Below are 27,708 nucleotides of genomic sequence, written 5' to 3' on the forward strand. Positions count from 1 at the left end.
AATTGTTTATTTGGAACATGGTTAGTATGTATTTACGTTTTTATCTTAAAAAAAACAACAAACAGCAAACAAAAACAGGAAAAAAGGAGAGTTCTTTTTTTACTATTGACTCTCATGCTGCCTCTATCTGTTCTCTGCTTAAAGTTTGTGAAAAATGTTCTGAATTATTTTCCTATTTGCTTTCATACTACCTTTCTTTTAAGGAAAAGAATACCCCAAAGCTCTTTAGAACAATGGGATAGAATTACACTGAGCCTGAAGGTATTCAGGTAATACGGTGACTAGCGCGGTATTCACATTTAGATAAAAGTGTAATGAATCACAATCTAAAACCTCTTCTCTCTCTCACACATAAATTCTTGTACAATGAGACCACAATAAGTTTTTTAATCTTTGTGATGGGAATGCTAATCAATTTAACTCACTGTCTAAATTTTAGTAAGTATCCTAAAATTGCACTTGAGTGGTTTAGTCAGTGGAGAGGGTCACCAAACTGTTCTTTACACTCTTACTGGTTGTTTGCAAGTAATATGGAGAACTGCTGTAGTTACACATATAATGCTTCCAGTTAATTTGAAAAATGCCAACACTTAATGTGTTCCAATCATGCACAGTTTATTGTTTTAAGGCATTAGCCATTATCAAAATGAAGGGACTGAGACTCTGAAAGCTTTCACCTTAATTGTTTAGATATTATCATAAGATGTCATCTCTGTCTCTAATTTCCACTTCTGGAACCATGTGAGACTCTATCTTTTTGTCATTTACCACTGAGAGTGATTGTTTTAAAGTCTGTCTTTCTGCTTCTCAGTGACACTTTGAAATGCAGTTTGCTGGTAAAGGCAGTCAGGTAGGTCTGGCTTGCTTTACACAGTGCAATTCAGCATGTTTTTTAATTTGAAGTTCTTATCTTAAAGATACAATTGGGTTATTTTGTAGTGTTATGTAGAAATCTGCTTAGATCTGAAAATTTCGTTCCACCAGATCTTTTGTTTGTCACAAGGATGTGACTTTTAGGGTCTCCTAAACATTCGTCTCATTATTGGCAAACATTTTCTTTTCTATCCACTGTCACTGGCAAATTGCCTGTCCAGTTCTCCATCTTTCTATAATGTGTACTGTAGGGATGACATAAGATATTATTTTTATTAGGTGGAGTTGGTGGAAGAAACTCGACAGCTGGACTCTGTGTACTTTAGAAAACTCCAGGCTTTGCATCAAGAAAGTGCTTCCAAGAAGAATGAGGTAAGACAAGTACCTACTAACAAAAACAAACTCATTTTCTATCACAGAGGGTTAACACTTGAAGTATCAGCAATGAAAGATTGCCTACATGCCAGTTTGGAGAAACAAGTAGTCTGAATTTTGCCATCCATGTGCTGGGAAATGATTGATAACCACTGTGTTAATTACAAATTCAGTTCTTCTGCTAGGTACATCAGCATCACACTATCGTATGATTGGACTCAATGGGACAGTCTCCAATAGTGGAGTGTATTTTGGGCCCTTGAGCTTGAATGTGTTGATTTCAAGTAAATTACAGATATGTATTAGTTTATTTGATTATGGAACCTGCGCACATTAATATGTTTAAAGCAAACATAAAAATAAAGCTGCTTAAGAGCTGGAGCTTTAAATCAATTTATTTTCTTAGTGATCATACAGCTGTTAGAAGTTATCTAATACAGGATTATTAGACTGGGCAAAATATAGATCAAAAAGTAGTTATGTAAGTGAAATAATTTCTTTCCTCAGAGTACTGTTGCTGACACTGATCTGCCATCCTTCCCTGACATTCTCAAAGAAGCTCAGCACTTGCATCAAGCTTCCAAAAAACTGACAGGCTCCAATTTGTATGACCTGATCCACAACAAACCAAAGTTAGAACAGTTCTGGGTTTTTCTTAAAGAGCATTCTGCTGGGTATGTTTCTTCATTATGTGACTAATTTACTTGTTTTTAAGTTCAGAAGAAATCTTCATTGAGGATCTTGACTGTCTAAATATTCATGGATTTTAATCTTTTTTTTTTAAATGTTTGCATATTTATGAAATACTCATGCACATTGTCTGACAACTGAATTATCTTAACTTTTTTGAAGGTAAAAATCCTTCTATCATAGCACATCTGCAATCTGCTTTTACTTTCAGTTTATGCTCTGGCAAAATCCTGAGCACAGCAATTAACCAATAATGACTAAAAACTGATTGTTTTTTTACAGATTCAATTCGGTATATTTACAGAATAAGGCATAATGTTACAAATACATATATATATACAAGTAGAATGTGACCATGTTGTTCTTATAGTGTGAGAGCAACTGCAGTTTTCTGTTTGCACTGATCCGAACAGAATTAAGCACCAGCCGCTAGGAGATAGAGTTTGTAGAAAGCTTTAGAAAAATAGACCACTTATTTAAGAACGAGTCTCTGAACAGAAGTTCTATCAGAAGTATATGTGAGTCTGCTGCTTTCTTTCTTTTTGTTTGTTTGTTTTCCCCCAAGCCTCTTTAATTTCTACTCTGTTTTAGGAAAAGTCAAATGTACTCCCTAACTGCTAGCAAGTCCCTTAATTTTCACTTCCCATTAGCTGATGCCTTGCATATTGTTTATTACTTATAAATAAGTACTAGCATGATTTTAAATTGGATATTGGCCACCTTTTCAACAGTGTACAGAGATGTTCATCTAACACAGGATTCCTCCAGACAAGACACAGTCTCACCACTTTTGTGCACCATCATAGGTTCCTTCTTTAGTCGGAGAGAGAAATTCCTCTTTTTGGAGACAATTTTTCTAATTCGGAAGGGAACATCTAAAATTAATAACTCACAAATATAGTTATTTTTCTTCACTGTCTACAACAAGGTAACAAGCTCAGATAGAAATTTTCATAGCATAGGTGTCCATGTTTAGTTAGGCATGGTGTCACTCTTAGTTTCTAAGTTGTCTAGATCAGCAGCCTCCAGACATTTTTGATTGTGCACTGCTAGCAGTAAAAAAAAGTGGAGTATGCATACCCAATATATGCATATTTATCTTTTCATGCACTTACTACTGATGTTCTGATTTTTCATTTCTCCCTCCTAGTGGATCGGATTGTCTCATGTACCTCTGAGATGTGCAAACTCCATTTTGGAGACGATGAGCATAGACTTCCTCTCTACGTGGGGAGATGGCAGCAATCACTAGTGATTGCTACAGTGGAGTCCTTGATGTACATGCTGAATCACCTCTGGGAGTTCCTGTCTCTCTATTAATCATGGACAATTGTAAAATGATAGAGCCAGGAAGATATTTGGTTTATGTACAAATTGTCTTTTGTAAAAATTCCTAATGAAGAAAAATGTAAAAAAGTCTCAGAAAGCAGTGTTTTAGAGATAGCTCTATACCTTAAGTTGGTAAACTTAAGTCTGTTGTGGCTCAATTGTAAGTGAAGTTTTGGCAAGAACAGATTGGTTACTAAGTGCCTGAGCACTAATTCTGTTAAGAAACAAAATCAATTTCCTTTAATTAATATTCCGTTAAACATGCAGGAAACATTCATGCAACTGCAGGCTATTTGGCTTCATGGCTTATTATTTGGTAGTTTTACCAGAGCAACTGACTGTGCATATGCTCCTGATCTGTTGGAAGTATATAGTAGAGCATGCTTAGATAAGCCATCATTGTAAGCAGTTTAAGCTAATACATGTCAAGAGGATATATATATATATATATATATTTTTTTTTAATGAGATGGATATATTTGGTCAGTTGGCATGGATAGATGACAAGAAATAATTTCACAAACCATAGCAACTTGGATCACTTGCCTTTGGGTGAACTTATTTCCTTTTTGACAAACTAACAGATGAAAGAATATCAATCTCAATAGAACCTAGGCCTGGAATTCTGAAAAGGAGATATCTGTTCTTAAATTATTTGGATTCTTTTGAGAGTTTTACTCAAAAATTAATGCTTCAAAAAAGCCAGCTAATAAACAAAAGAAGTGAAACAGATTTGTCTGAATTTGTTTCACATTTCCTGCTGCAAATATAATGAATGTCCTCATTGAAATGCTCACAAAACTTTGGATAGAAGATACTGTCAGAAAGCAGTCACATGAACTAACCTGAAATTGTTGATATGTCAGTTATCCTGTCCTCTAGTTTAAAGAATAAAACCAATACATGTTCCCTTAAAACAAACTCAAATAGACAGTATACACTCAAATGATTATGAACAATGTAAAGACCAAGAATTGCATATGGAGGTTGTCACTTATAAATTATTAAATAAGGAGTAAAGTTAGTAATTTATGAAAAGGCAGCCCACAAAATGCCCTAGAACCAAAATTTACCAGAAATTGTTTTTGTCTGCTTGATTTATGGACTAACTCACAAGCTCCAGCACTCACATGGTTTAGGAAGGGAAATGATTCCTGGGTAGCCATTCCTAGCTGTCATCCCTGCTCCTCTGCAACAAAGTGCTATGGAAAGGCAGGATGGCAATGTTGACTCATCTCCTGGTGGCTCACAGCCTGCAGTATTGATTCAAATATTCATGTGTTTCTTTTTGCCTTCACTTCATGAGTTCTGCTCTGTGTTTCTGGTTCACAGTCCCTGCTGGATTTAGCAGCATCAAACTGAGGAGTTTGCTCCTTTCTGTGGTACTTCAGAAGGACCCTGAGTGAGATCCCCAAGATGTGTTTTGGTCTGTCTGTTCAGCATGTGCTATGGTCTCACCAGATGATACAACCAAAGAAAAGCTGACATAAAATTTCAGTCCAATGTAACCTGGTATTTAGGACTTAGCACTCTGGTGGTTTGTGGTTAAACTAATAACTCTCTAGAATGCTGATGAAATTAACTCTATATTGAAATAAACATTCTGTTTAAATTTGTTTGTAGAATGGATCTCATGTGCTGGTTAGATATTGAACAGTTCAGAAAGATGCTCCACAAGGATAAAGAAAAAAGGGAGGAAAAATCCAAGGAAATAAAAAACAAGTATCTGAACAAAAAATACTTCTTTGGACCCAACAGCCCAGCTACCAGAGAGCAACAAGAACAGGTAACAGTTACACAACCGTTCATTAAGAACACTTATTGGTGGGACTGAGAACAGAGGCTGTAATCAGCATTACTTTTGCTTTTCCCCAAGCTATCTCCTCAAATATTATCTTCATTTGTGGCTTGTACTTTGTATTTTTGGATCAGCGCTAGTCTGGTTCTATTCTGCTTATGGAGGTTCCTTGCTTCCTGTTCAGGTTTCTCCTCTCAGATCCCCATGGAACATCTCTCTTTAAACCCCCATTTGAGGCCACAGCCAGGGCACACACAGCACAGCTCAAAAGAAAGTGTTAAAATGGCTTTCAGACAGAGTGGCTTGTTCCAGCTTTCTATTTTGGTATGTCACTAAAGTCACAGATGGCAAGTCTGAGCTGTGGTAGTCTGAAATATCTTGATAGTTATGAAATTTACTTGGTCGAGCTGGGGTACTTTTTGCCAGAGTCTGTATTCTATTATAGGTAGGGACAAATATAATCTGCTCCCTTTTATGAAAAGTACATGTGAGCCTTGGGTAAGCATGCTTTGCTTACAGTTAAGCTCATGCTTTGCTAAATCAAGGACGTAGAGAGACAAAGGACTTTTGGTATACACAAAAGTTTATGTCATATGTTATTGTGTTTGGATTGCTTAGCTAATGCATTCAGGTGGAGGATGGGGACAAATCCTTCATGATCGGCTTCCTCCAGCGGTTCTGCTTGAAATTCAGCACTGGGTCCAGAAGAGATTAGAAGAGCAATGGCTGCCATTGTTCCTGGCAGATGAACAACAAGGGGCAGAAGGACAAACAAAGGTAATTTTTTAACAATAGCAACACATGCAGGCATTGTTTTATTGCTTGGCTCATAAGTTACTATTGGGATTAAAAGGTTCAGAGGAAAAGCAGCCTGTAATGCACATTCAGATCACATTGAAAAAAGCACCTAACATGTACAGGTTGAAGCATTCCAATTGCTAATTGTGAGGGGGATTCCTCTGAAGGCTTAGTCTGGTTCACAGCAGTTAGATCCTAAACCTGAAGAAGCTGGTGTTGGCTCTGCTGCCAGCTAGATTGCTGGGGGAGAATGCTCATCTTTGCTGCAGTGTTGCTCTCTCCATAAGGCATTCCACCCAAGCTTGCACATAGACAACTTGCACATAGAATAAATGCTGCTTTGTAAAGGATTTAACCAAGAGGAAAAGAACACAAACAAATGAGTGGGCTTCCCATGCTGTGTGCTCTCTCGTACACTGTCTGTATTTTCCCATCTGGAGTTCCAGTGCCTGTAGAAATTACTCCAGATTTTGCACAATGCTGCTGAGTCAAGGAGGTTAACTACCACAGGGCTTGCTTCCCATTGGTTACTTTAAAAAGTTGCCAGAAAACAACAAATGAGGAACCTTTCACTCCTACTGGCTCATTAGAAAGATTGGGGAGTGGCCAGAACTAACATCTGACTTTTATGTCTGGGATCTGTGCAGGAATATCATCCTGCAGGTGACAGTTGCAAAAAGACTTGTTTTCTCTGCACTGCCACAAAAGCTCTGACAAGTCAGGGCAGAAGGAAACTTGACGGTTCCACCACGTGGGCGCACATGCACACTGCATTGATTCATAAAACCCATGATCATCTTCAAGAGTTTTATTAGATGTTTGTCAGAATTGCATTCGATCCTTTTAATAGATCCAGAGCAATCAGAAAGTAGAGGTTCTCATAAGACAAACGGTACTTTTAATAATGGTTATATTAAAGCAAAATTTCCTAACTTCTGCCCTTTTCATTTGAATTCTGTTTCCCTGATAAGACCATGAGATAAAGCTAAGCTGCTTCTAGTTCTGGAAGCTCACTCATGCCTCTTCTTGCACCTGCTGCACTGTGCTGGCAGGGAGAGTAGCCCTCGCAGTTTGGAAAACACTGAATTATACTCTAATAAACAGTTTACAGAAAATACATAGTTTTAATCTGCTTTTAGTCTGTCCCTAACTCCATTTATGTCTAACTGCTCTTTTCTCTTTCTTACTGCAAATTCAGAGGATGAAAAGGTCCTTTGAAGAACATATTTTAGAAGAAATGAAACCAGATGACATTCTCCACTTGGCTTCATATTTCACAGTGACCAAACGCTGTGGGCATGCTATGTAGCCCTTATTCAGGAAATCTGCCCTTAATTTGAGGTGTACTTTTTGCTGCAAAGAAGCTGCAGGATCAAGTCTCTATTTTTGATATGTCTTCCCAAAAGAGCAAAAACATTTCATTTAAGAAACACCCTAATATTAGAACCCGAAATACAACATGGGTGGTTCCTCAGTGCTTTATGGCTAAGATAAACCAGTGGAAGAGCACAATTTAACTGCCGTTGCCTCTTGACTTCTTAGAGACTCAGTGAACGTGTGCTTATTTATAGCTTAACAGAGGATGGTGCTCTTGTTTTGGGTTCACAATAAGTTTCACGCATCAAGAACCAAATGAAGATGTTTCAACTATTCTTCCATTGCAGTCTCAATCATTAGAGGGCTGATCACCAAACAAGAAGATTTAAAAAATGAAATGGCAATCTTTTCTTCAACCATAGGTAAGGGACAAAACTGAAGATCTCCTAAGACAGAAACAGAAGACAACTAGGACGTGGAAGGCAAGTGAAGTTTATATGTCTCTTGTGTCTGCAGTTTCACTGTCTTTTCTTTTTGGACCTGGCACATGATTGTATTGGCTACAGTAGGGTTATTACTCACATTAGTGATGAATTTAGCTCCCTGCTGGATGTTCATGGTAAATTTCCTTACTGTCTGGAGAGGTCATACTTGAAAAAAAACGTCCCTTGTTCTGCACTGTAGATAACTCTTAACCCTCGTTAAACTGGTATTGTACCTTTAATTCACATTTATCTGTATTTTGCATGCAGTGGACTTATTGGGACAAGCTGTTCGTTCCAGCATCTGGTAGTTTATTTATTATTGCGAGTGGATTATGTGCAGACACAAAAGGGAATGTGAAGTATGCAGTGGAGTGGGCAGGTTTAATCATATCTCACAGTATCTGTTTCATTTAGAATTGTATTTTAATCTTACAGCACTGAGATAATATCAATTTTAAACATCTTAAACCTTTGTAATAATACATTTCATCAGATGTTCGCCAGTGTTTTCTCTTGAAGAGCAGAGAACTCTTGGTGATTGCCAACATACAAGTTGCGTACATTTATTCAGTTGAACTTTTATTGTGTGTTGAAATCAAACTGGAGACCCGGTCACCAATTATCCATGCAAACCCTTAGCTCAGAACAGATCCAAAGTGCATGTGGGTTCTGTTAACTAAGTTTTCTTTTTGTCTGTTTGTCAGGAAGATAGTTATTTTCTGTATTCTGCTTTAAGGTTGCTGACCCAAAAGCTAAGCAGTACTTGTACACTAGTGTAGAACTGGGAGCAGCATTATGTTCTTCCTTTTATGAACATGCCCCAAAAATGATTTTTCCCAAAAGCTGTCCGATCCTGGTCACATGTGTGGAGGACATCTGAGAAGATGCTGTCTTACAAACTGAGCTGACTTTATTTTAACCAAGGGACTCTTTGGGTAATCACCACACATTGTCCTGCAGGGGTAGGTGCCCATCCCTGGCACCTCTGCGGCAGAACATGGAGCATAACCCTTGATTTTAAGTAAAACTGTAGAATGACTTTCGGCTTAGAATCAGGTTAGATTTCCAGGACTGTTTGCAACTAAAAATGTTTCTGTCCCATCCAGACCATTGAACAGCACTCCATCTCTCCAGGACTTTGAGAGTTTTGTCCCACTGTTAGAAGATAACTTTCGTTCATCCATCTGATAACAGAGGGTGACTGTTTGGCTTGCTCCTCAGTGACAGCACTAGAACTGTTTGTTCAGGAAGGCAGGCCAGCCTGAACTTCATTTCAAACAAAATGTCCCTGTGTAAGCCATCTTTCTTTCTCCAACCTTTCCTGGCTGCCTACTTGCTCTCTGCTTTGCAGCAGCAGGATTTTCAAAATGTCTCGATGACTTTAAATTCTATTTTACTATTGGTAGCTTTATTCCACAGAGAGTAGACTCTCCAGCTTCTGTTGGTGATCATGGCAACACTTTTCAAAACTCATTTTGTTAGTGAGATCCCTGTCAGAAGCATTTAACAACTTCTAGCTATGTGGTTTGTCTGTTCCTTTTTCTTTGTTGTTTGTTTGCACAAAACTCAAACTGTTCTCTAGAAAAGTAGCCTGTTGCCATAATCAATAACAATAGCTGTTTCCATACTTTATAGTATGTAGTCATATGGTCTAAATCATTGTCAGTCATTTCCTCTTCCATCACGTTTTCCAAAAAATGTTGCCCAAACCAAACTGGAAAAAAGAAAAGAAACGAAAAGAAAGAAATGAAACCTTGCCAAATTCTATTGTATCCATGTCATAAACTCATAAACTACTGAAAGTTAGGGTCAGTGCAAAGATAAGAATCAGACAGTTTAAGCTAACTAATGCCTTTGTTATTGCTTTTTGAAACAAAGTTTATTTGGTGCATTTATTTCTTCTTTTGACAGCATGTGGACAACAAGAGGGTTTCTTCATCCAGTGAAATAATTGCTTTCCGCAAAGCGCTGTTGGATCCAGTGACAGCAAATCAGTTTCAACGCTTTGTGTCACTGAAAGGAGACCTACTGGAGAATGGAGTGCTCTTTTGGCAAGAGGTACAGAAGTATAAGGTACGGTAGTAAAGCGGCACAAGGGTACTACCATTCAGTTTGTAAGCAAATGTCATCTGTTACTGCAAATTAGGGGAAACTAATTTGGAAAACTGTAACAAGAATATCTCTACGTATTTTCTTGTTCATAGGAAAACCTCATTCACTGTTCAACTGGTTTTGTTCCTTCAGAGTAATTGCTTTTTAATGACTTGAATATATTTTGCCTGTATTTCTTTTACTTGTTCAAACTCTCACATTCTCTTGAACCCCTAAGGGATACTGTTAACCAGCTAGTGCCCTGATTTTGGTATACATCTTCTGAGAACCAGAAAATATGAAAGCATTAAAATGTTCACTCTTTCTTTACAGCTGAATATTGTTAAACAGAGAGACTATTGCTGAGTTTGGTAGTTCCTTAACAACCAGAGAGAAATTTTAAACGCAAGCAAATGTACAACTGTAAAGATAGTATCTACACCAAAAACTTGCATGTAAAATGCAAATGCCAGCTGCCTTGCACTCCACGCAGTGCAGTTGCATCTGACTGCAGCTGAGGAGGTGGCCAAAGTCAGCAGTGATTTCCTCTCTCCCATATATATACATGCCTCATTGTGCAATTGTGGCAGTGTGAGGCAACACACCATCAGAATCTTCTGGAGTGAAACTTTAAATCACAGCAGCCTCTCAGTAGCACTCTGGACTGAATTCAAGAGCACCGTGGATCTTTCCCTTGTTCCTCTTTTATTTTGCCTTTGGGATATTGCAGAGCCTCTCTTGGCTCCTGAACAGGGTGGTCTGGGAGCATGAGGTTAGCTAAAGTGCTCAGAAATTTGGAGGTAAACACAGGTGATGCTGCAGTAGCACTTGGGAATCCTGCTGCAGGCATAGGGCTGCATTTTTGCTGGTTAGTTCTGGCATTTGAATTTGGAGTCTCTTTTAGAAGCTACAGCTTCTCTGCTTCCAGAGGGCGATTATCCTGTCCTCACAGAGGCTCTGACCTCAGTATGAGGAACTGTAGGCTGAAATGCTCTCTGAAGGTGCTGCTATCTCTTGGTTACCAGGAGACCAGTTTAGACTAGGAGCTTGACATTAAGGCACCTGAAGGTAGATGGCATGAATTCTCAGAATATCTGATGTTTTTTTCAGATTTGTTGCTCTTCATTCTTGGACTATGGAGAAACTTGCGGCAAATGTGGAATGTAGTTTAAACTTTTTTTTTGTGGATCTGTTTTCTGAAGAAAGCCTTCATTGTTTTATATCCTCCCCCTTCTCCTTCTTTTTTGTTAATTTTATTTGTCTTCTTATCAAGAAAAAGTACAATCTAACCATATTTCTACATGCATGCGATTTGTCACAGTTGGCAGTTGATGCTCTTTATAGAAACAAAGGGCTGGAGTAGTAGGAGTGTTGTGGGTCAGGCTGAACTGGAGGAATATTGCCAAAGATGTGGGCAGTGCTCTGCATAGTGCATGCTTGTGTTGTCTGAGCCCTATCATGCCATCAGTTGAGATAGAACTCCCTTGGGGAGCCGCAGCCTGCATTGCTCCGTGTAACCCATGGACTGGCGGCACATCCTGGGACAAACAAAAAATACATTTTTTTTTGGAAAACAAATGTGATGAAATATAACTCTGTGGATCATTTCCATCTGTTCCTCTATGTTCGTGTCTCATTTCTCTTCATATCTTATGGCTTGTTTTTCTTCCCACTTACTACTGCGCTCTGCTTTTTCTGCTATGCTAGATGAGCAAAGAAAGCCATAATATATTCTTAGGATATACTCAATATGTTTTTGTATTGCTGTATTTTCTTTGTTGTAGCTGTTATCATTCTTTTTTCCTTCATAAAACTAAGAAGTATCCATAATAAAACAAACCAGCTCTTCCACATGCCACATTTCTGGTTAAAAGCCCTGTTTTTAATTTCTGCACAAAGTAAATAGCCAGCCTTCTCTACCAAAACGAAATGCATATTCTTCATTTAGAGATCTCTCTTCCTGAACATTCTCCAGAGTGCTCACTGTGCCATTACTAGATACATGAAATAATCTATTGTTATAGAAATATCTTGATGGAAAGTATGAGTTTCACAGGGTTTCAAGGAAGCTGAATGACTTTTCTCTCCTGTCAAAGTCCAGTGGTAGCATCATCAGAGTGTGAAAACACAGTTACATTTGCCTTTACCAAAATTATAGGACCATATTAAAATGGTAGAAAACCCCATTGCCCCTTTAAGATCTTACCTTTGTAAGTTCCGGTTTGTTTTGTATTCTGTCCATCCTGCCATGAATTATTTCAGACCTTGATGTTTTGGGAAACTAGAAAATCTTAAAGAATGGGGAAATGAGAAGATTTCAATGAATGGTAGGCTGTACTTGTAGCTGAAATTGTCCTCCCTTGTGCCAACATTCCTGGTTGTAATGTCCTGTACCCCTCTAAATAATTCCTCTGTGTTTTTGGAGTTTGTAGAGTGCTGGTGTGTCTTTTTTTTCTTCTTTTTTTTCCCGGTTACTATTGCAGTGCTATTCATAGCAAGCTCATTGTGAAAACCAGTGCATTTCACACCTGTAGGTGTGATTTTCTTTTCAGCAAAGTCTCCTATTTGCCTGTAATATACTCAGATTGAGAGCAGGATAAAAAATACACTGGCCATCAGAACGTGCAGTCAGAGACTATCACCTAAAATCAATGGCTGCTGTATATCTGCATTTGCAAACCAGAAGTCTCATTCATGTTTTAACTAAGGCTGTGACCATGCACATTTGCTATAAGAATTTCATCCTACACACTGAAGGAATCTGTCTGTGTAATTATTTTTGTATGACTGCTACTCTTTGATCAGTGGGCCCCTGCAAAGGGTCTTGCATCTCTCTCTATGTTGACTGAAAGTACTGCTTTTTGTCTTTCAGGATTTGTGCCATTCTCACTGTGACAATGCCACAGTCCAGAATAAGATCACAACTATTATTGATCGCTTTATCAATTCCACCGTACCCCCAGCTTTGCAGATTGACATCCCAACTGAACAAGCACAGAAGATTTTGGAGCACAGGAAAGAACTAGGACCTTACATTTTTAGAGAGGCGCAGGTAAGAAGCTGGGAGAATCTCTGTAACTGATATGGCTAGAGTTTGTGTGGCTGATTTAAAGGACAGTCTTCATTGCTTCTGTGACTGTTTTGACTCTGTATATAAGCCTGGACATGAAGTCGAGCACTACAGTCCTCATGTTCGGTGAAGACTGTCTGGTGAATATGACAGACAGGATTCAGTTATTTGCTGCTACACAAGCTGGACAATTTTTGTCAGCTAGCTGATCCTACAAAGGTGGTATCCAGGTCTGTGTAGGCACTCTGTCAGTATGAATGAACTTTGTTCATTTTTTGAGCCACTCGTTCTTTATCATTTAGTTAATACCAGAGAAGCAATTTAGAGTATTTGTTCATGGAAATATGAAAAAAATGCAGATGTGAGTAAAGCACAAAGCTTAACTTACTGAATATTTCCCTTTATTACTGAAAGTCTGCAGACAATTTTCTGTCTCAGATCTGTGCACTAATCAGACTGAGCAGCAATTTACGAACCCTTAGTGCAGACTCCTTATTTTCTTATTCCTTGCCACTAACTTCTATGACATATCTTCTAAAAACGAGAAAGCTAGCTCTTCCTATAACATTTCCAGCAACACATTTAAAACTCAAGTGTAAGTCCACAAAATATTTTGATCGAACTATGGTTTGTCAGAGAAAAGGGCAAGTAAAATCCTCAGAGAAATAAAACTCATTTCAGTCTGTGTAAAAAAAAAAAAAAAAAAAAAAAAAAAAAAAAAGAAAAAGAAAAAGAAAAAGAGCAAAAAGAAGGCATAAAACCAAGGGAAGAACTTGGCCAAAAAGTTGTGACTCAAATATGATGGCGACTCAAATGTCACTTTCAGGTACTTTGAGCTAGAAGCTGTGAAACGCTGCTCAACTCCTTAGAAGCCAGCTTTCTGAATGAGAATTAAAGATCTAAATAAAATGAAAACTGCGAGCCCCAGTACGCGCAGCAACAGAATTCGCTGAGCCCCTCTGTTTGCTCTGTAAAAATTGTTTTTCTTATTCTAGTTCAAAAAAGACCCTGTGAGAGATTATATCATTTAAAAATTATCCAAGATTTGCTCATAGATCTGTAATGTGGTTTAAGAGTCTTTCCAGAGGCAAAAAAAGTATTTCCTTTCTCTTAAGGAGGAAAAAACCTCTCTCCCTAATGAACTGAATATTTGAAATACTTGAGCAGTACAGTGGTGCAAAAGAAATTCTACTGGTGTATATTTTATCAAGAATACTTGTAAAAAAATGATAGATGTTTTCATTAATGTAAACAATTGTTTAGGGAAATATATTAAACAAAAAAAAAAAAAGAAAGTGCCTTTTAACTGTGTTTTAGGAAGATTTCTCACCAGTAATAAACACACTGATGAAAAGCATGTGCCGAGCAAAGCTGGGTTGAAATGTCAGGACATAGTACGTAGGAGGAACAAGGCTGTGTATTCAAAAAGAAATAGTTATTTCATTCTCATGGTAAACTACATTTTATTTTACAGGGAACTCTGACTTCCTAGCACAGTCGAGGCTGACTTTCTCTTTTTCTGCACAGATGACAATTTTTGCTCTGCTGTTCAAATTTTGGCCAAAATTTTGTGAGTTTCGAAGCCGTTTGCCTAGTGACAAAATTTTACGTGCCTTGGAGAGAAAAAAAGGAAAACGGATGCAGACAAAAGAAGGGAAAATATCAGAGGAAAGTCTCACGAAGTTTCAGGTGAGAGCTGAATAAAATCTGCTTCAAGACCAAATGGGTAGGAATACAAATATCTGTTTCTCAGCCTGAACCAAAGCTACCGAAACCTTTTTGTTAGAATTCAAGCTTTACATGCAATATAGTCTTAGGATGGTTAGTTCAAAATCCTGCCAATGCATGTATATACATATGTTTAACTTGAAGCAGATGAGTCAGTGGAATCCTACTTCCATTAAGTAGGGGAGAAAATGTATTTTAGTGATTTTTTTTGTGCCAAGAGAAGAGCAGAAAAGAGGGCTGACTTTAAAATACATGCACGAGTACGATGGATAACTGCAAACCTGCTTACACTTTCATGTGTACTGCCCTTTTCTGGAGCTTACAATCCTGCTGGGTCACTACTGAAAAAAAAAAAGCAGTTAAACAAAAAGATTTCACATTTATTGTTGAGAAAGAGCATTTTAAAAGGCTGCATGTTATTATTTAAAATACTTATGTGCTAGTTGCTTTGTGCACTCTTTGTCTTTTCTTATTTCTCAGCTTTGACAGTGAAATTGCAAGACTGTTCACAATGAGTTTCCAGGCAGTGTCAGTGCATTAACAGAACTGGGATCCCTACAGTAATAGCACTTGTTAATTTGTTTTTCTTTGAATTTTATTATTATTATTATTATTATTATTATGTATATTTTTTGCTACTGATTGTAGGCTTTACAAAAGCTTATTTTTTACAAAATTTAATTGGCCAGTGTGGAGGGGAGAACATTTCAGAGGCAGAGAAATTATTGAACTTGCAAACTTCATAAACACCATTAAAAGATATTTACATATTTTAAATACCTTGTAAATGTGTGTTGAGACATTACTCACGGTGATATCCACATACTTGGACAGATAGATGTATCTGCTGCCTGTAGGAACAGGTACACATTGTTATCTTCTTTTTAGGTATATGAACACTGAGAGCCAGGGAACTGCTACTCAAAGTGGCACTGCAATGTCAAGTAAAGTCTACAATTCAAGAATTCATGTTGCTTTCTCCAAAGCTCGCTGCCTTCATTCAGATATGTCTGGCAAGGCCATTGGCAATACTTACAGTGCAAGAATGCAATATTTCAATGTAATACACTTTTGTGTTTTCACAAACTTATTTTTTCCATCTGTTTGTTGCCTGTCTATAATATTTCTGATTAAGATCAAGGAAGTAAAGAGCAAATCTTGGCCAGGAGGGTAAAAATGTAGTTTTTATGGGGAACAAATGAGAAAGGTGAATTACTCTTCTGAGTTGGTAAGAAACTTTAGAAACAGACATGCAGCTCAGCAAACAGTTTACAGGCTTTTCATAGGAGAGGAGAGGAGAGGAGAGGAGAGGAGAGGAGAGGAGAGGAGAGGAGAGGAGAGGAGAGGAGAGGAGAGGAGAGGAGAGGAGAGGAGAGGAGAGGAGAGGAGAGGAGAGGAGAGGAGAGGAGAGAAAAAGACAACATAAGTTGAGTCTGCAACTCAGATGGTTGATCCCATATCCCTGGCAGAGCACTGCAGGAAGCTCCTAAAGCCACTTGGCCAAGTTCATGACAGAAACCTTTTCCACCTCCTGCAAAATCCAGTGCCTGCTCCTCCCCACCAAGCTCATGTTGAAGGAGAGGACACCTCTGGCGAGCATTAGAAATGATATTTTTTCTTATAGTATTTACTGTATTTTTCCACCTCAGATATAATTTGCCATTTTTGTTTTCTGCCAAACTGAACAAGTGTCATCCTGAGCTGGAATTTTACTTTTTCCTTTGTCAAAAATTCATCCCTGAGGTGGCTGATTTATTGTGGGTTTGTGTTGCTGTCTGAACTGACCAGATAAGACAGCTGGATCTTTATGCTGCATAAAGGAAAAATAGGCAGACAAGGCGGTTTTCACTGAATAATGATGCATGATTCAGTATTATTTGACTATCACAGTATTTTTTCTGGGTGCTGACTTGGTATGTATGAGCTAGGTGTTGCTTAAGGCCTCCTGGCTGTGGTGTCAGTGCAGGGCCGTGGCCGATAATTGGGGAAACCATGCTCTGTACAGCAGAGACCTCTTCCAGTTTGTCTGGAAGGCAGGAATGAGTAGATACGGTGCAAAGTAAGCTGTGATACTTGGCACAGTGTGTTTGCTTCAGTATAGAGCTGAAACAGTTGCTTTAAAAGACAGTGCCTTGGGAGTGTATGATTTACTTCTCCCTTTTCACATATTTGCACTTAATGTGTCACAGCTATATAGGCTCATCTCTGGCCCTTCTGTGGATTTGTTCCTCTGTTAACCTCACGTGCCACATACTTAAAAAAATGCAATTACTCACTTTTTGCAGACTGCCTTGGTGCCAGTTTTTGTAATTCATTGCATGCACAATTGCCCTTTACCTTCAAAACAGATTTTTTAGATTTTAGATGTCAAGCATACAAAACAGTATGAACTGACACTATAAGTTCTCTGCATTTAACAGAGAAAGGTTAAAAACATTCACATTTATTTCACTTCACCATACCTACTCCTATCTCTTTTAAAGTACTTCAGTAGTAAATTTATTTGTTAGTAAGGGGTGTAACATTACAGTCTTTTACACTGCCCTAACACTGATTTATTATGGAAGGCATTACTAAAGAAGTCATTTAATTCACCATTTACACTTAGAAACACAGCAAATATAAACGATATATATTAGTATGCACAGTATTCTATACTGGCTTTGGCCTCCCTGTTCTAACAACTGAGGGTCCCACAGGTGTCAGTGAGCCTGCAGAGAGAGAGAGAATATAAGCACCACACTGCCTGGGCACCGTAGACGACAGGGCTATTGGACAGTGGGGATGATGAGGAAGGAAGAGGCACGTTAGTAGCAAAGAAGAAGGATTCTGGTCCTTCTGTAGATCTTTTGGGGACATATGAAATGAAGGCAGTCTGCAGGAAGATGCTGGTCAGGAATCTTTGATTAGGGCAAAGAAAATTATTAACAAAATGGTATCCCTGATATTTTTCATTGTGCACAAGGTGATGAATTATAAAACTGAGCATTACAAAACTGTCCACAATATATTCATAGTAAAAAATTATACTGCTTTTTTTACTGCTTATAATATTGTCATATTTTGAATGACAAATTTTGCTTCCTCAGGTTTGCTTTTTACTTTAGTCCATTAGCTTTAGGTCTAATTGGGAGTTATTATTGTCAGGGTAAAGAAGTGGCAAGCAGTGCTCTGGAATATCAGGCTGATGTGGAGAGAAGAAGAACATCATTTTCAGATGGATATGGATATGAGTGGCAGGTGAATAATAAACATGTTGCTATAGATATAGTCACATGAGAGATTAAATGATCTTGGGAGAATGAGAAGGTAGATTTGGTTTAGAATATTATCACATAGTTCTTCAATAATTATTCTTCTACTCTTAAGTTTGCTACTATCCCTCCCTCCCTCCCTCCCTCCCTTCCTTCCTTCTTTCTTTCCCTCTTTCTTTCATTTTCTTCTTTTTTTTCTTTTTCTTTTTCTCTCCTCCTTCCTAGCTTTCTGACTTCCTGACTTAGTTTCTGAGTAGTAGTATTACATAGAACTTACTAAGATCTTTAGGTAAGGGGATTTTAAAGAATATCTATTAAAGGTAAGTTGAAGGAATGGAAGTTCAAGTCTGGAATAAGAAATTTTTCATTACTTGGCAAATCCATAGCTTGCAAAAACTTGGTTTAGATTTGAGTCCATTTCTACTCATGCATCAAAATATGAAGATGAACTAATTTTAAAAATCCAGGTATTTATACAGAAAACGAGACAAAAAATAGCCACATAGTACTTGTTGCAGAATGTATTTAATGATGCATCGAATCTGTAGTGAAAAGGTAGCAGTCATTTTATTGCAGAAAGGTGAAGAATATGCACTCCAACTTGGACATATGAACTAATCATTCATAGCTACAGTGACACTGACATAATATAATGGAGAATCTATGCTGTAAGTTTTTACTAAGACACAAAATGGCAGATGGCCCCCAAACTTTTCATGTTGTAAGGAAATAACAGTACAGTTCCCATTCTGATTTGGAAGAGTGACCTGAAGTTTGCATGGAACCCGAACTGTGTTTCTTTCATTGTAAAAAGCAACATTTGTTCAAAAGAGACAGGTCTGGACAATTCTTTTCTAGGGGTAACATCATTCTGCTGGGCAGGGCAGGGAGAAAGAATGGTGAGGCTAATGAGTTTTGAGATGTGATTTGAGAAATGGCAAATCAGAAGGATGTATCAAGGAGATGAAAAGAAGTCCTCAAAAGCACTAAATGCTGTAGCTTTGAAAGGAGAAGTCTGCTGTATTTAGTTTCTGAAGAAGAAAGTCAGAGTTGGTTAAATTGCATCTCATGCTGTTTTGAAATCTGCTCATTTGTAGTTATATTATTTTTCACATGATTCCAGTACTGTAATGATAAGAGTTCTCTTTTCAATAACTGAGATTATTCAACAAATGGGACATAACGTAAACAAGTTCTTTATCTCTTTGTTGAAATGGACCGTGAACTATCAGTGATTTGGTTAGGATGCTGATTTTTTTAATGATTCTTGCAGGCTTCCTGGTCCTATTCCAAGTACATAGAAGCTTTGGAGCAAGAGAGAGTACTGCTTAAAATGCAAGAAGATCTGGAGAAAAATTCATCATTATTTACAGGTTATAATGCAAAGGGAAATGGCCATAAACTGGAGCACATGAACTTCTGCTCCAATATGCAAAAGAACTTCATGGTGAGGGTGAGGGTGATGGAGCACTGGAACAGGCTGCCCAGAGAGGTTGTGGAGTCCCTTCCTCTGGAGATATTCAAGACCTGCCTGGATGCTTACCTGTGCAGCCTGCTGCAGTGAGCCTGCTCTGCAGGGAGGTTGGACTGGATGATCTCTGGATGTCCCTTCCAACCCCTACAGTTCTGTGATTCTGTAGTTCGAGGACGTGTTTAGCTGAAATTCTCTCAGTATATGGGCTTTGTTTGCTTTTCTTTGGTGTATCTGCCTCTCTTATATATTTGATTTCTGCAGCACATTGAGTGATAAGTTTTCTACAAAAGGGGAAAGTGAAAGTTGCATGGTACCAGCATTGTCTCTGGCCGTTCTGCCGAGGGGGATATTGGCCATTTCTTCATTCTGCACTGTGACACAGCAGTACTGTTTGAGTTACATAGGATTTTCACATTCCTAGCTTCTTGTACTTCAGTAACCTATATACAATAGATATTGAACTTTATATCACCAGTTTGTCAGTATAGTTTCAGGGCTTCTATGAGACATTACCTTGTGCTTCTGTGAGTTTCCACTCACTATCTTCCTCAAGGATATTATGACCTGTTTGTTCTTTAAATAGCTCCACTTAGCAGCAAGGCTAGAAACAGCACTGTGATATTGAAACATTCAATTTCATATCATTTTAATTTTCTTTTTATGTACAGGTACCTCGTCTATGTCCTTCCCAAAGCCTGAAAGCTCTGGAAATTCCACAGTTTCTCCAAAGAATAGTGTGACTTTGAAGAAACACTCAGATCTTCCCCAAAAAACAGAAAGTGAGTACCAGACAGTTAGAAAGTGTGCTTTAAAATTTGGATTCTTAAAAGCTAGCTTTCCTGCTCCGTGCTAACATTCATTAGTAGTAAGCTATTCCATTCCAAATCTTGTTTAACTGAAATCTGAAGCTGTACAGTCTCAATGTGAAGGCAATATTATTTTTACTGCAACCATATCAAGTGATGCTAATGTTGGCCAGATAGATTTTTTTTTTCCAAAATGGCAATCTCTGAAGTGTGGTTATCTTGGCTTTCCAGTTAAAATATTTTAAATAGATGCAAAAAGTGATGCAGGCTGGCAAAAGACTTGACGCAGAATTAGCAATAGATCATCTCTGCTGAAGCATATTAAACATTAGAATGGGAGAAAGTAATCGGATAGCAAAGAGATCTGTTAGAAAAAGATCAGAGAATTCCCTAGAGAGCTTTTTAAGCCTTTACTGAAATTAGATAGACTTAAAAAAAAAAATAGAACTTGATTCTGTTACTCCCCTTCCCTCTCTGTTCCTCCGTTGTCTATTTCTGTACTTCGCTTCAATTTTAAGCCAACTGGTGTCCAGCCTTTCCACATCCTCCTAAATTTTCCAATGCTGAATACAATTTTCCTTAGCAGCACTTTCTGCGTGTCACTTCAAGAAGAAAGCTACATCATTCATTTTCCTTTCTAATACTCTCTTTCTGCTCTCTCATCACCTCCTCTAGCTGCAGGTAAAACTCATCCAGTTGCACTGAGCCTTATGTACATTTGCAGGTATTACTATGTTTTATGCTTTGATGCATTTTTGTGCTATAGTTCTGCTTCATTTGAAGTTATACCAACGTGAGGAGTCCTTGTGCAGGGGCTTCAGTTTTGCTCTGTAGTTGAAACCTCCAGCTGGGCAAAAGTTTCAAAGGGGCCTAGGAGGTGACTGCAGTATTTTCTGCAGGCCTGCCAGCAATCCCTTGCCCACTTTGATTTTATAAACATGAGAAAGGCGCAGCTGACAGATATCAGGCTGTGGTACAGGCTAATGGAATGAGAAACTAGAGGTCGTGGGAGGTTTGGAAGGTCTCTCCCACTTGCTCCAATTACAATCTGCTCTCCAAGTCCACTAGAAATTTGCATGCCATACCTCTTCCCAATAGCTCAATAGCTTTTTAGTCATTTCCTCCTTTTCCATCATGACTCTCTGGTAGTTCTCACCCATGTATTGATCTGTTTGCTTTGCATGTGGGCCAAAATATCTACAAAAGACCACCATTGCTTTTGACAGCTCCTCTCCACTTAGTTACAGAAAAAGTCATGCCTTGTGCACTGTATATAAATGGCAAGGTTTGGTAGTGGGTTGGAGGGCTGGTCTCTGCTAAGACACCGGCTCTAGCTGGACACAACTGATTTTGACAGGCTCATTACTGAGCCCAACACAGGCCTGAGCCCACCAGGCTGGTGGCTCTGTGAGGCAAACTTTAAGAATGGGCAAACAAAGCCAAAAAGTGGAGGAGAGAATAAAAAGAGTGAAAAACAGCAAAAGGAGCATCAAGGTCAGTAGAGGATGGGGAGAAGGAAGAGGAGGAAGTGCTTTGTGACACAAAGGAACATGGTTTAGTGGGCAATATTGGTGGTAGGTGGACAGTTGGACTGGATGATCTTGGAGGTCTTTTCCAACCTGGGGGATTCTATGATTCTATAGTTCATGGAGGGGCGACCTGAGGAGAACACACAATGGAGCAGAGGAAAAGAGTGAGAATGGTGAAGAGGGCAGAGAAACTGCCATGTACACACTGCAGCTTCCCCCTTGCACTGCCGTTGCCTCACCAAAGAGTCTATGTTTTACCTGTAATGGTAACAAGCAGGGGAAGAGAGGGGCCGGGAGTACTTGAGCTTGGGAAAAAAGGAGAGAAAGTGCTTTCCCTAAATACAGAAATGTTTCTTTCTTCTTCTTCTTCTTCTTTTTTTAATTTTTTTAAACTTTTTTTAATTTCCCACTATCTAAATCACTAATTATTTGTTCTAAAAGGCAATAAATTAATTTTCCCACTTCAAGTCTAATTTGACTGCAACAGTAAATGATTAGTAGTCTCCTTGTCTTTATGTTGACCCATGACATTACTCTCTCTTGTTCTTTCTATTTTCTCCCCTTGTCATGCAGAGTAAGTGGGCAGCTGGGTGGGAGACTGCTAGCCAGGTCCAACCCACCACACCTTGTTTTTCAGATATTTTCTAACAATTTTTGATTGCATTTGTTGGATAATTGTTCTGCCTATTTCAACTGGATGCCATCCAGCAATCACACTCTTATACCTTTTGCAGACAGATTAAAATCCCGCTGAGGAAGAAAATGCAGAGATACTCACTGCAGGAGTGCAAAATGCAAAACTATACGTGTGCAAGGTTTGTACTTCTGGAGCAAAACCAGCAACTTGGATTATTATTAAGAACCATGAGGGTAGTCAGGGGCAGAAAAGAAGCATCTTCCACTCTATTCCTCTTCAACATAACTGTGGTACTGACTCTTGTGTCATTTATTTGCTTAACAGTACACCTTGAGGCTCAAATCAATAAGATTCCATGAAGTATGCGCAGTAAAAACAATGATGGTACTAAAGATCTTGAAAGCAAGCCAAGTTTTTCAGTGCCTAATCTAATGAAAAAATAAAACGCTGCATTAATTGACAGCTGTGAAGCAGTGTCTCAGCACGCTATTGTCTCAGTACTGTGATTCATACAACTTATGTTCATCAAAAATAATCCATCAGGCGTCTGAACCATCCTCAAATCAAACCCTATTGTAATTTGCTTGCAGTCCAGCCTGATTTCCCATCCAAAGTATACTTCAGCCTCATTTCAGACTCCTCATCCACATGAAAGTCTTAAAGCACATCAGGACACTGATCTGACTGGTAACTTTTATAAACTGTCATTCCTCCCATGGTGTTATACACTGGAAGATTTCAGGAAATCATAGCTCTTCACTAGTTCTCCCTTATTTTTCTTTTAAATCTTTAAGAGCTATAAAAACACTGGGGAAGAGTTTATGTTGGGGAGTTAGAGAAGGGGAGAGGCAAAATTCACCGCTAGGCAGGGACAGGACTGTTCAGACCATTTTAAACATCATTCAACAGTCACAAAGCCATTCGCTTTAGTCTTCTCTACATGCGTCTAATGCGTGTAAGAAAAAGATAGATCAGTGAGCTCCAGCTTGCTGAGTTGCCATCAACTTATCCTTTGGTTAGGGATGGGATTGTCTTCTGCTCCCATTCCCAGCCTCTTGGACAAGTAGAAGGAATCTCTATGAGTTGTCAGAAATCAAGGGCCTTCACTTGGAGCTCTTAGATCATCCTGCTAAGGGCAACTTATGAGTGCTTTCCTCTTCAGCGTGGAGTGACAGCTTAAGTCCACTGATAGTCTTTTTCATTCTTCAAGCACAATGGTCTGGTATTGTATGGGATTGTCATCAGAAGTTTCTTTAGAGAGGCTGGCAGGGAAGGACCATGTGCACTTTCATGGCTGTAGCTCCCCTGCCCACACAGCCTCGAAGAAGGAATAAGGGATGTCGTCAATTCAGTTCTTACTTCCCCACAGTTCAGAAACTGCTTGCTTCATGCTTATCCGTGTTCCTTCTGTGTTTGTGTTGTTTGCTCATGTGATATCACCTGAGAAAGATTCATTGGGTGGAAGCTACAAGAAGGGAGTAAAATGTAAAATTCCTATTCCTGCTTTTCAAATTATCCCAAATTTCACAGATGCACTGAACTTTAACGCTCAGTGCATCTGAGGAGAGTGGAATGCGGCATCTTGCAGTGAGCAGAGCACATGTGGTGCTGTGTGGGCTACCACTCATTAATGTGAAAGGCAAAGAATCATCATGAAATGCCACAAATGCAGTGATGTATGTCAGTCAGAAAAACATGTGAATGGCCACCTTCTGCTGCTGTGGTCAGTCGAGTGCATGCAATCAAATGCTGGAGCATGGCAGTCAGTTTCTGTTTTGTTCTAACCTTGCCTTCATGGCATTTTGACACATTAAATAACATGTAAAAAATGCTGGTAGATTTTACTTGAATCATGCTTATAAAATTAAAACTATCATCCAGATAATTGTTAATGAAAATTTACCAGACCCCCCTGCACAAACTGTTGTCTTAGTCAGTTACTATGCTTTGTTCCATGCACATCTATCACTTAAAAACAAACATAATCAAAAACACACTGTGTTTTTCATGTACTTCATGTACTTCAGTGAGTGAGCAGAATTTCAAAGTTCTGCAAGTAAATGATAGCCCTCAATCCAGTTTGCAGATGTCTCCATGTTAACTGAAATAAATATGCACACGTACATGTGCGTATACATTTATAGACCATGGATGATCACATCTGTTAGTAATGCTAGAAATGTGTGTCATATAATGATGCTCATTTATATTTAAAGAAAAAATAGAGTCACTGAGCAGGGAAATACTAGGAGGAGGACTCTTTCTTTTCTGCATTACTGAATCATAATCTCATGCAAATCTGATCTCATGCAAAGTTGGATACCCCATTATTGTTCTTAGTGATACATCTGAAACAGAATGGTGCTTTTAGTATCTTTGCTGGGAGTCAAACAATGAGTGCCACCACTTGCAGCAGAGAGCCTGGGAACTGCCCAGGTATAGGGACAAACTAAATGGCTTTGATCTAAAGAATCACTCCACGTTGCATCAGAAAGCTTGCTTATACAGCTATTGCCTTTTGGTCTCATTCTTGAGATACACTCCCTGTCAGGCTGCTGATCCACCAGCAAAGTGAGATCAGCAGTTTTAAAGGTCTAGAAAAGCTTCACTTGGTAAATCTAGCACCTCTCCCTCTAAAACATAAAAATGTATTCCTTACATTTAGTTTAACTATGTATACTACGGAATTTTAGAAATCTACAGCACTGTAGAGAACAGTTCTGCTCAGAACAGACAATAAAGCAGCTATATTTTTAGAAACCTGCAAATGTAGAAATTTTTCTGGATGATTTTGGTTTTATGCTTTAGTGGAGTTCAAAATACAGAACCTAATAAAATACAGAGTCTAATCAGACTTTTGTTGTTTACTCCCAAGAAATGCAGCATATTGGAACTATTTTGCAATTTTTTAGGCCATCATTTGGATTCATAAATATTTACATTTAGATGCTATTACTGTGTATTTCACTTCTCTCTCATCAAACCTGGCATGTTTATTAAAATATTTTACAGTCTTTGCATGCCAGACACAGCTTAGCATAAATGGTGCAGTCTTGAAACTGATCACTGAAATACTTCTGGTATCAGTGTAAGTTGTGACTACCCGCTTAAGGGCCTCGATACATTTTGCTTTGACTTCTGTCCTGCTACAGCATGGCACAAAGCATCAGACTGTGAGATGAATTCCTGAAGACAAACAGTGCTGGATGCTGTTATTGACATGCATACTTACCGTAGCTTTCCAGTGTGGTGGCAGTGGTGGTCACCAGAGCATTTAGAAAGGAGCAGAATGCTTTCTCATTTGTGTCTGTACTATGCTGCTGTGCCAGTGCCTCCATAGCCCTCATCATCTTTTCTTCTTCGTGACTGGTTCTTAGGGAACTGTCAATGGGACCAGTCTTAGACACTGAGCTCTGTTTGTGCCTTTGGTCTCATACAGTATTACAGACCTGGGGACATTTTTTATCTGTTTTCTATCACTTGTACACTGTGAGATGTCCAGCCTCAGCCTTCTACTACTCTAGTTAAACCTTGAGCTTTTTTTTATGTGTGTGTATATAAAAATGATTGAAAATAGATCAGGTGCATCAAAATTCTGTCTCAAATTTAGAAAATATAATCTTTGTTATTTATGTTTCTAATGTTAAATACTAGGCCCAGCTGATCACTGTGCACAGTGCTAACATAGCTGCAGCAGTCTGTCTTGAATTTGACCTCTTCAAACTGACCCATTACATTCAACTGATGATTTTTGCTTCTGCCTTTTTATAGAAATGCTTTTAGTCAGTCATTGTGAATCACACCTGAATACAGCTAAGGTGGGGCTGTATGTGTCTTTTCTAAGCTTATAGAACATTGTTGGTTTCAATACATTCAAGAGTAGTTCTAAAAATGTTAGGGAAGGACAGGTTTGAACAAAAGTTTGAACAAAAAATTTAGATCTGGATCTGTGCTCACAGTTCAAGCCTACCTTTAATGGTCTGATTTAGAACATTCCCAGGATTTCAGAGAGTTATAATTCACATCTGTGTTTCTAAGTCCTTCATGCATGATTGCTTGAATGTGTGCTTTTGGAACAGATCCATGTCTAATAGGCTAAATTGTAGTTCCCAATTCAGAAGCCACATGGTATTGCTATATAGTTTTTTTTTTATTATTATTTTTCCTTCTATTATGTGGCCTTCAAACAAGGTTCTGTCAGTCCTGCATGCTGGATTAAGAGAAAACACCGAAATCTACACTTTCTGTCTACCTTCTAATGAACCCATACATTTTATTTCTACTGGTGATTTAATAAAGCATTTACACAATGGCCACAATGGATACTTCTCCGCCAAGCAATGATTTCTCAGAGTGTAAGGGCAGATTGGAATTATGCAGGACCCATTAAGCTGTCATAATATGTTAAATGCAATCAAGGAAATTGATGAGATTCTCTCATTTTTAATATTCATTTAGCCAAGCTGACTTCTATCTCAAGCGCAGGCTGCATTTACTTGGATTTTCCTCTATTTCTCTAACTAAATTAATATATTTAAGTTTCATAGTAACATATGTGAAAGTGTTGACAACAACACTGCTTATTCCACATGTTAATTATTTGTATGTTAAGTATTTGTTCAGTATGCTGATGAACTATGTGTACTTCTCATGTTAGCTTTTCATTTCAAGTCAAAAGCAAATGTAGTAAGTGGATTTGTGCTTTTAATTTGAGATATTTCTTTTTCCTTTAAAATGATCTTGTACACGATTCCTCTGGACCATATGCGTTTGAAAAACTTCTGTTGGCAAGAAGTTTAAAAAGAAAGTAACGCTCTCTTCTCAGAAAAGGGATTTTAACAAAGCAAACCAATTGTGCCGCTAATGAGAAAGTTAAATGAAACAAATGACAAGGCAAGAAAAAAAACACAGCATCACACTCAAGGAATGTGCAGGCACACAATAGCTTGTGCAATATTCCTCATCTGTCAAAGCCAGCAAATATGGAGATGTCACTGGGAATGTTCATTAAAATAGTCTGTGGTGCCCGTGGCTCAGTAAATGCAACCAACCAGCTTTTAGCATACTTTGTATTTTTCACCTGTAGGCAAGCAATCCGATTTCACCCCAGCTGTAACCCAAGTGATCGGTGTTGGTTTTGTAAGCCCTTAGCCCTGACTGGTTTGAGCAGCACTCATCCCTGACAAAGCTATTTTGGGAATAATATCTGTCACATCTCTATAGTAATGTACACCTTAACCATTTTGGAAACGTGTTTATGTGTGTAGGTATGTATATGTATCTAAAAAAATCTCCACTGATTCATGTGTTTGTATGCATATATTTACACTAGATACATATGTGCATAAATTACCACACTTCAGTAAATTATTTTACTGTCATAATGACATGGGACTGAAGCTTGATGTACATCATTTTTTTCCTAATAAAGTTTTCCACTGTGTTGCTTCTGTA

At 38.4% G+C, this 27,708-nt stretch overlaps 1 protein-coding gene across 1 annotated transcript in view; it reads left to right on the plus strand.

Moving 5' to 3' along the window:
• Positions 1–27,683, plus strand: part of RGS22 (regulator of G protein signaling 22) — a 65,340-nt gene extending 37,657 nt beyond the window's left edge. Inside the window, 12 exon segments of the mRNA XM_048940358.1 lie at positions 1,153–1,245; positions 1,756–1,922; positions 4,891–5,053; positions 5,684–5,842; positions 7,603–7,662; positions 9,577–9,738; positions 12,629–12,808; positions 14,354–14,515; positions 17,702–17,794; positions 19,082–19,181; positions 19,951–20,061; positions 22,352–27,683. Of these exon segments, the coding sequence (XP_048796315.1) occupies positions 1,153–1,245; positions 1,756–1,922; positions 4,891–5,053; positions 5,684–5,842; positions 7,603–7,662; positions 9,577–9,738; positions 12,629–12,808; positions 14,354–14,515; positions 17,702–17,794; positions 19,082–19,181; positions 19,951–20,061; positions 22,352–22,371 (1,470 nt within the window). The 3' untranslated portion in view covers positions 22,372–27,683.
• Positions 27,684–27,708: the final 25 nt, after the last annotated feature.

The sequence above is a fragment of the Lagopus muta genome, chromosome 3 (genome assembly GCF_023343835.1).
Source record: "Lagopus muta isolate bLagMut1 chromosome 3, bLagMut1 primary, whole genome shotgun sequence".
NCBI lineage: Eukaryota > Metazoa > Chordata > Aves > Galliformes > Phasianidae > Lagopus > Lagopus muta.